The sequence below is a fragment of the Apodemus sylvaticus genome, chromosome 3, assembly GCF_947179515.1.
Source record: "Apodemus sylvaticus chromosome 3, mApoSyl1.1, whole genome shotgun sequence".
NCBI classification, from domain to species: Eukaryota; Metazoa; Chordata; class Mammalia; order Rodentia; family Muridae; genus Apodemus; species Apodemus sylvaticus.
In genome coordinates this window covers 75,397,400-75,407,276 of record NC_067474.1, presented here as the reverse complement: position 1 = coordinate 75,407,276, position 9,877 = coordinate 75,397,400, and the positions used below count along the sequence as shown (strand labels likewise).

The window sequence follows — 9,877 nt, the reverse complement described above, 5'->3', positions numbered from 1 at the left end:
AGTTCTCAACCCCCCAAGATCATGTCATTTCAGTGTCTCCATTTCCTTCCCTGTGAGATAAATAATTTGAGTTAAGTAATCACAAGCCTCCATATTTCACGCATCATGCATTGACTCTGGGCCTTATAAAGTGAGCGATCAGCTAGGCTCAGCCTTTCTGCCTGGCCTTCCTCTGTTCTAGCCAAGTTCTGCTTTTTTTTCTGCATTTTACATTTCCTAAGCAGTTTTACCTCCAAGAAGGATTTGAAAATAACTCAGCAAGGAGCCTGTAGGATCCTTCCACTTGCACTTTGTGTGGCTTAAGTAGAAATAGAAGGGAGCCTGCTAACACAAGGAGTTGACTGCTAGATTGCCTGGACCAGATCTTGTAACACATGGAAAAGTACAGAAGAGACGGAGACGATGGAAGTAGGGAATAGGGTGCCTCTGAAACTTCATGAGTAGAGGATGCAACCGCAAAAGAAGTGAAATTGGGCCCACAAACTGTTAGTGACTGATCTGAAAATCTCAACTCTTCAGAAGGTTCTAAGAACAAAGGGTAATTTTCCCCCTTGTCAGCCCTCCCTCCTAGGACAATGTACAATATGCAAAACTGTAAGTATAAGACAAACATTTTTTTCCACTGCCTCCTCGGCCCCATGGGCCTTCAGGAAGACCTGAACTTTAAGCAAAGCCTTTTTATTTTTCAACACCCACAGCTTCCATTCAGCAATCAGAAGTTTTCCACTTTGATCAAAGGAGCTAAACAGAGAGGGCCCAACGAAGCAGCCGGTTCTCAGCAGCTCTGGGCGCATTGCCACCCACCCCTGTCCATACCCAGCAAAGGACAAGGCCTTCTCCCTGAGTCAAACAAGTGTACCCCCAAAAACACTAGTTTGCCTTGCCCTGTCTAAACCAGCAAGACAAGTGAATATGGAAAAAAATCTGTGTTCCAAACCCCAGACTGGGCTTCCTTGACAACCAGGTGGAGACACTGCCCGAGAAGATAGATATTCACCAGTTCATCTCTCACTGCCTCTCCCACCTCTGTGGATTTTCATTTTATGGACTCAGCAAAAAGGGCCTCTAGCCCATCTCCTCAGTCTAAGATGCCTTGCAGAATGCTCCAAGAGAGATGTACACAGATCCAGAAAGGTGAATAACTCAAGCTTGGCTTTGGATATGGCATTTCGTTGGGGCTTCTGATATCTCCCATGGCCTGCGGAGGTAGATTATAGCAAAGAGAGAAGGGTGCTGTCTATCTAAGGGAAATAGCAAATGAGGTTTCTGGAGGCCACATCTGGAGACAGCTACGAAGCTTTTAGAGGTATTATGAAATAAAGGTCATTCATATCAACAGATATGATCCAGCTCTGTGTCCAGGGATCTATTTATTATATGAAATTCCAGATATGGCCCAGAGGGCAACTTGGGCTGTTTAACAGGAATTGTTCAACAACAGCTGCCAAGCCTCTTCCCATTCAGGAAGCCCTGTTACATCATCCTGTTTGATCTTCCCTACGACTGCAAGGCAGAGGGGGGTTAAAGCAAGGGCTGTGTCCACTTATTTCAGGAGCAAAGCTGAGAAGAGGAGAGGCTAAGATACAACATGAGGTTTTCAGTCTGTAAGGCAAGAGTCCTGCAGGCTTTGGAAGCCAGGCTGCTTTGCTAGATCACCAAGTTCTTCCATTAGATTAGCACTGGTAGATTTATGCTTGCTGGGCCTCTGTTTTCTATGCCGTGAAGAAGAAATATTACTTGCCTCCAAAGCCGGTGATGTGTGTTAAGTCAGTCTCTAAGCCAAGTTCCCAAGACTGTAGCTGAGCCAGAATGTTCGAGTCTAATAACCTCTGTGCACAAACCCAGCATTACCAATACCGGGAGCACTATTTGCACCCCCACACACCCCACAGACACTCACCCACTCGTTCCACAGCACCGAGCCTTCCCTTCCTGACCCCCTCACTAATTTCTTCCCCTAGTATCAACTTGATGGCAAACCAGTTTCATCTGCAAATTTAACAGCCCCCAAGATCACACCGCAAGATATTTAAGAGCTTTAGTTAAAAAGCAAATCATTTCCAAATTCCTGTTCTCTCACGGTGTCTTGAAACTATCCTCAAATTTCCTACTGCCACGACCTTGTCTCCAGGTAGGTAAATGCCCACACAGTGGGCTCTTCTTTCCCAAGAATGGGTGTATTTCCAGTTTAGAGCACGCAGAAATTGTCGGACAACCCCAACAGTCTTTGTGCTGCTGACAGAGGACTGCCACCTCTGGGGACCCAGCAAAGAGACTCATCTGGAAGCTTTGTGAGCCACCAGCTTGGATCATGCAGTGTGCAGGGTCCCCACAGCAAGGCGTTCTGTGGCTGAGGCTAAAGGAAACAGAAGTGGTTGGTGTAAACACAGGCGGAACTGTCTCCCTCCTACCACCGGCTCACATAAACCATCGCCTCTCGCTACAATTTCTCTGCACTCTGATTAATCCCGGGCGATGAAAAATGAACCTCTCCCCCACTCTTGCTGCCACCCTTCTCCTCACGCCCCCAGAGAAGAGTTTCTTCATCCGGCAACTGGTGAAGGCTTTTTTCCAAGTCACATGATCCAGGATGCAGGGGAAAATCCTTCTTGGAACAGAGCTGGGTACAGAATCGAATCAGATGAGGAGAGATAAGGTGTGATGTGGGACAGACTATATAAAGCATGGAGCCAGGGCTGCAGCAAGCAGGCAACTGTGGGGCCCCTTCCCCTGACCCAGCCATGCAGGTGCCGCCCGACTCGCTAACCAGCCCCTGGAGAAGCACGAGGCCCTGGAGAAGCACACAACGCAGCTACTTCTACCTCAGCACCACAGCACTGTTGTGCCTTGTGGCAGTGGCAATCATTCTGGTCCTGGTAGTCCAGAAAAAGGTGAGTAAACATATTTATATATATATATTGCTTTTCTTTTCTCATTTATAAATTGCATCCTCTAGAGCAACAGCTCAGGGAAGCTAATGAACAGTTTAACTGGAAGCAAAAACATTAAGAAGTGAAAACAAGTAAAACTATGCATATATAGAGATATTATATCAGAGGACAGGGAAAAATAGAAATGAACTTTCTGCACTCATTTGGAATTTTTTAAGAGGAATATAACTGGACATGAGCTCAAAATTTTCCAGATGCACTTGAGCCAAAAGAGCAGAGAGGAACTACTGACCTTGAGAAATTAAGATTAAAGCCCAGATGGGTCACAGCCTCGCAGTATGGAGGGAGGAAGCACAGAGCCCTGCTGGAGTGTATTCTTGTGGGTATCATCTCTGTAAGGCGCTCATCCTAATTCTAAATTTAAGCCCTCGGCTTCCGAGGCCTCTCGATTGCCAAGAATCTGTTGTTGCTGCTGTTTGTTTGTTTGTTGTTGTTGTTGTTTGTTTGCTTGGTTTTAGTGAGGAGCTACTTTTTAAAGACTGTGATATTTGAGAGAGAGAGAGAGAGAGAGAGAGAGAGAGAGAGAGAGAGAGAAGCTGAGACCTCCCAGCGCTCTGGTATTTCAATGTTAAAACCCACAAAAGAAATCGAAAGCTTCCTCAGAAGCCACTGACTTTGAAGAGCTCAGGGTGTTGAAGAGTAGCAGTGTTTTTGTCACCTGTACCCTCTGAGATGCTCACATAATATGCAGGACCACACGGTCTTGGGAGATTTAGTTTGTTTGAAATGGGGATAAGGTAGAAGTGTCAAAGGAGAAAGTCAAACTGTAGTTTAGGAAAGTATCCTTGAGAGAGAACTCTTCTTACACACTGTCTGGAAAGTGCTGTATGGTCAGCTCAAGTGACTCGTTTATAAATTGCATCCTCTAGAGGAACAGCTCAGGGAAGCTAATGAATAGTTTAACTGAGAGCAAAAACATTAAAAATTGAAAATAAGTAAAACTATGCATGGGCTTGGGGTGAGATGGAGGCATGGTGATTTGGATTCTGTATACTGTATGTATCACACCCACTGGTGAAACACCCTGCCCAAGTGTGAACGTGCCTTCTACTAGTTTATAATTCTCACAAGTCTTACATAGTATGATCACTCAGATATTTTTCCCCCTTGGCTTTCCTTCTGTTGCCTTGGACCACAGGCTCTGATGCTTACGAGTTGCTGAGAGAAAGCCAGGGCCTTACAAGTGTCATCAACTACTGACATTTAAATAAAGCTTTAAAGCTTCTTCCTTCTTGGCAGGGTAGGAAGGGAGTCATTCACACTTGGCCTTCAGAGCTGATGGAACTCATCATTTAATGAGTCATTTGCGTCTGCTAAGAATGACTCTTAAGCAAACCTTTGGGCACCTTTTCTTCTGTCCACATTCTCCACTTTCTGTCACTGTGATTTTCCATCCACAGAATGAATGTGTGTTGTTTTGCATCAATGGCCAGATACGGTAGATTGGAGTGGCCTTACGATGTTTGTCAGTCAGAGGACACAGGCAGAACTGCTGGGTGTGGGGGAGACGGCAAGATGGTGGGCTGATGATGGCACTGTGCAGATCCAGTCCCAGTCCATTGTTAAAATGATTCCTCCTGTGAAGTCTGGGCGAGCTTCTGCCCTGTTTCTGCAGATGCAAAAAATGAAGCACAGACGGGGGAAATCAAGCACAGTAGAGGAATCTCAGTGGCTCTGGGTTGCTCTGAGGATGCTGTTCCCATTCTTCTCTCAGAGATTTGTTCTCTTTGATCTGTTGATCTGACTTAACCTCCATGCCTGGATATAGAATGGTGCAGTCTGTGTAAGCTCTACTATCCTGTGATGTTTTTTTTACATGTCAGCTACTTGCTCACAGGTTAGGGCTTTCCATTTTAATAACCATGCTATTAAGAATCTAATGCTTTTTACATGTCATTTCTACTACATTATCAGGCATTAATTGTGGCAAGAAGTGGGGAAATATGAGTCCCCTGGGTCTGAGTTATCAGGAGTATGTCCAGTAGGAAGTTAGATGAGGACTGTTACAAACAGGTGACCTTAGCAACTGAAGAGATTCAGTAGGAATCTGTCAAAGAAACCGAAGCAAAGGTCCAAGGATCTCAGACTCACATCCTAGTATTAAATGTGGGATGGGCAATGAGCACACGGCGTCCTCCGTGTCCCACTGGGACTGTGTAGGGAACCGTGGGATTTGCTTTACTGCCCTATGTAGGACCACCTGCGAAGAAGTATTTTCCCAGCATACTGCAGGAAAACATCACTGCAAACTACAGTATCTTGTCAGAGTTAGAAATATGAATAATTTTCAAGGACTGGAAGAGATGAGAAGAGAGGTCCCACCTGGACAACTGCAGAGATGAGAGAAGAGATGGAGAAGGGATAGTTAACCATGTCAGGAAAGTGAGCCTGGATCCTTGAGACTTTGCTAGAGGAAGAGAGTTCCATAGTGGAGACAAAGGGTAAACTGAGGTATCAACTCAGCATTTACTGAGTGTCTATTTTGTACTAGTGTCTATTTTGTTCTAGACACTGGGTACATAACCCTAACCAAAGCCTTGAGCCAAATCTACCCCCTGCCCTTGAATTGTTTATATAGCTTTCTAGTGGCGTCTTTGAAGCCTTCTGAGATAGGTGTACATTTGTTTACATTAAAACCAACAATGTTTATTATGAAGTATACTTGCATTGTTCAGCAAAACTAACTAACAAATAAGGGTAAAGAAACTAGAAGCTCTTCATGTACTCCCAGTAGCAGGCTGTCTTTGCTGAGAAAGTCACTGTAAACAGATCTCTGTGTGTTCTTTCATAAATCTGAGTGTCTACAAATACCTAGTGCAAAGATATCGTTATTAAGTCCGCCCCATTTACTTGGTACTTTATCCATGTCTATATGTAGAAGTCTGCTTTGCGCCACTGTAGGGTCCTATCAGATTCTATTGTGCCGATGCCTAACGATTTATCTGTGCCTTGTAGTAGCACAGTTACATTTCCCTCTAGGACATCTCACCTTTTGTGCATGTTTACAAATAGGCATGTGTAAAAAAGGCCTAGAAATGGGAATAGAATGTGCATTTTTTCACTTGAATGAATACTGTCTATCAGTGTCCAAAGAGATGGTACTGTAGTGAGTCAGGGAAAGTCTACTATGAAAGGCATAACTCTTCACAGCACTATGGGAAGAAAGAAGAGTTGAATAACTCAAATGCATACACACTTCTCCTGTAGCTTGGGAAAGACTGCAGAGTAGTAATGAATGCCTACACACGGGGCAAAGCAAAAGGAAAACTCACAATAGAGCTTTTCTTATTCCCCCTGTGGAAGAAAAGCCCATAGTGACACTAGTTTCCTAGGCACTTTGTTCACTGAGAGGTGTTTGCATTATAGGGAAGGTCTGGACCCTCAGCCATAGTCATGTCTTCACTTCCTAAGCCAGGAGGCTGGGCTTACCCAGGCCTAGGAATGAACACAAACACAGTTCAGAGAGGTAGAAGAAGGTCTCAGGTTGTTTGATTTTCAAATATTGAACACCATTTCTAGAAAAACAAAACAGCTAAGCCTACCTTTCTCTTTCTTTAGTATGGCAATTGCTGGTAAGGGTAGTGTAGGACTGAGACTGCTTGGGAGGAGCCTTCTTTCTTAAACTCAGGCATTAAAAAGTGAATTGAAATGCCCTGGGTCACTTTCCGCTTCTTAAGGTACTCCCTTCATCTGGGGTTCATTATATTTAATAATTTGTTTAATTAATTAATTTAATTTAATTTAATTTAAATTTTCAAAAAAAAATGCTGTGATCTGTTTTTCCCCCTAAGGAGCATATGCTCTGCAGGGCTTTGAAGGAAAGACTCACGTGCATGTGTGGGACCCATTCTGGGAACTCTCCCACCTTGGGAAACTGAAGACTATGAAGCTGAGCTTCAGGCAGAATGCTCCCAATAGGAGAATGGGCCACCTCTGGTTAGGGTAGGGAGGGTTTAGGGGAGCAAATAGAATGTAAGCTGAATCTGAGAAAACTTAGAAACTGTCTTCTAATTTTTTTTAATGATATGATAAAGCCCTTATAACCGTCCACTAAATCTGTCAAGAATCCATCACATCCATGCTGCCTCTGTACATATATGAAAGCAAGGAGTAGGCAGTGTGGCTTCACTCACCCGTATTCTGCTATCTATCTCTATCCACCACAACACTGTTACTATAGCCAAGAGCTCACAGTAACTCAACAATATTGTCTAATAGCATACAATCACATATGGTCCATGTTTCATTTCCCCATATCTTCTGTGGCTGGGTTTTTTATTGTTACTTGGGGGTCTAGGCTCATATACCACCTTCTGTGAGATATCTATGTATGTTTTAATCAAAAACATTGTTTGCAGTTTAACGAGTAGCTCTATCTGGTTTTGTGTCTCATACCTGTGATCCTAGCTATTCTCAAAGATAAGGCAAGAAGATCACAAATCCAAAATCTACCTGGGCAAACTTAGTGAGATCCTGTTTCAAAATAAAAACATTGAAAGGGCTAGGGATATAGTTCAATACTAGGGTGCTTGCCTACTATAGGTAAGGCTTGAGTTCATTCTCCAATACCACAAGAAAATAAAATTAAATAAAATAAATAAGCAAACCAATAAATACGTGGATGGTCCTGAGAGTTTGTTAGAAATTGACTCAGGTTTGAGAGATGGTTTAGCAGTTGAGTTGCTTGCTGCCAAGCATGAAGACCTAAGTTTGCATGTCCAGAATCCAGGTGCACAGCTGTAAACCCATTGCTCCTAGAACAAAATAGGAGTTAGGGACAGAAAAATCACAGAGGAGCCTCTTCCAGCTAGTAGGGAGCGAACACACAACTGACCAGCCAAAGGACTGACATGGCAAAAGCTGAGAACTGATATCTGAGGTTGTCCTTTGACCACCACATATGCATAAATGTACTCATTCTCAGAGCCATGAACATACTTAGACACACATACCCACATACATGATACACACACACATGGAGAAAAGGGAGAGAGAGAGAGAGAGAGAGAGAGAGAGAGAGAGAGAGAGAGAGAGAGAGAGAGAGAGAGAGAGAGAGGAGAGAGAGAGAGAGATTAAGACTTCCCAGCTTCACCTCAGAGCTACCGGGTCAAACCTACATTTTAACAATCTTCCCAGAATAATTAAACCTACATTTTAATAATCTGTAAGAATAATTAAATTTGAGAAGGCATGATCTAACCATTATACCTACTGTTGATTGTTGGTTTTGTGGTATTGACTATGCTGTAAGAGATAGGCCAATTTTCTAGTAGAAATAATCAACATTCTGGGTCTGCCTGAGGTTATGTATACTTGGTATTATTATAGCAGCTAGGTACAAATGTCTGATGATATATAGTTATATGTTTGAACACTTCATTAAGGGGAGAGCTAGTAACAATATTTCTTTTCATGAATATCTAATCTATGGTGTAACAATCTAAAAATATAAATGTCTTCCACTTAGCAGACTGGCATTTTTGATGATCCTTATCTGAATCCTTTAACACCCTGAGGATTGATAACTGAGGGTTAGTAGATGCCGTCATCCTTTCAACTCACTATATTCTTTTTAAAAGATGAGCTCTCCATTATGATAAAGGACCAGGCAGAGGTGGGGCCCATCAAGCTAGATAATGAGTTGAGGCATGGCCCAGAGGAAGACAAGCTGGATTGTGAAAGTTACTAGGGTATGATCAATGGTCAGATTCAGGAGCAGACCAAGACATACTACAAAGTGAGACTAGATGACAGCATTCATTGACAGAGGAGGTCGAAAGGACAAAGTACCAACTCCATCTTTAGAGGAGAAAGAATTCTTAATTTCACATCTGAGAACAACTTCCTGCAGCGACTTTCCAAGACTATAAGACCTACTCGCCTATTGCAATGTGTCTTGAAGCCAGTGCCACTCAAAGAGTAGCTGGTGAACCAGCCGTGATAACAAGGCCAGGAGACTGACTACAATTAGAACACCTCAGAGCCTATCCCGGATCCACTGAATCAGAATACCTATTTTCAGGAATATACACGATGGTAGTGAAACACTGTTTATGCAAGTGGGAGAAACACTGTTTATGCCACTGTGTTCCAAATCCCCCTGCCAAGCTAGGAGGTCCTAATAAAAATACTTTCCCTGGGCGTGTCTGCCATTCAGTCTCCCATTGGGTCTTGGGAGAACATACTGCTGCTTTTTCTGCCTTAATCTTGAGAGACAATGCTAGAGTACTCTAGTACTAGACAACTCTAGTACTGTTGGAATGTCCATCAGATGTCCATAGAGGCTAAAGGAAAAGAGAAAGTATACTTAAGGAAATGAAGCAGGGCTTGGTAACCATGGTGATTGTTTTACCAGAGCTACAATGACTGTAGAGTCATTGGCCTTCATAGACAGTATGACCAACTTTCCTCTCTGGGAAATGATTAAGTTTGTAATGATTAAGTCATTTGTCTCTATTTTAGACAACTCTTAATTTTTGAAGTCCATTTGAAGACCAATACGATAAGGCCCAGAAAGGATTTGATTCCCAGACTAACCTGAATTAAGTGTTTAATTGTCTTATCTTTAAAGATAATAGAGATCTTCGTGTGCTTTGAGCTACCTTCTAAGACAATGAAAATCAGAAAAGAAACAGATGTGGAAATCTCTATAGAATATTCCACACTTGATAATTGTTAGTAACAGAGGACTTTGTTTGAAAAGCATATATGGGAACTTACACACATTTGTTCCATACCCTCCACATCATTGCTCTGAAAGTAAACAGACCTTTCAGGGAATTATGACAAACTAAACACATTATAAGGCCCAAAGCAGTCCCTCTCAAATAGCTACTGTTTTCAAACAATGGCTAGTCATTTACATGCCATATCTTGTTAGCACTGCAACAGCCCAGAGGAGGAATCATTGGCCAGAGCTCTGCTTA

General features: G+C 42.9%; 1 protein-coding gene across 1 annotated transcript in view; it reads left to right on the top strand.

Annotated features, from left to right (window-relative positions):
- Positions 1 to 1,960: 1,960 nt before the first annotated feature.
- The window catches only part of Tnfsf8 (TNF superfamily member 8), a 28,451-nt gene continuing 20,534 nt past the window's right edge, over positions 1,961 to 9,877 (top strand). Inside the window, exon 1 of the mRNA XM_052176640.1 lies at positions 1,961 to 2,891. Within this exon, the coding sequence (XP_052032600.1) occupies positions 2,685 to 2,891 (207 nt within the window). The 5' untranslated portion in view covers positions 1,961 to 2,684. The remainder of the gene's footprint in view (positions 2,892 to 9,877) is intronic.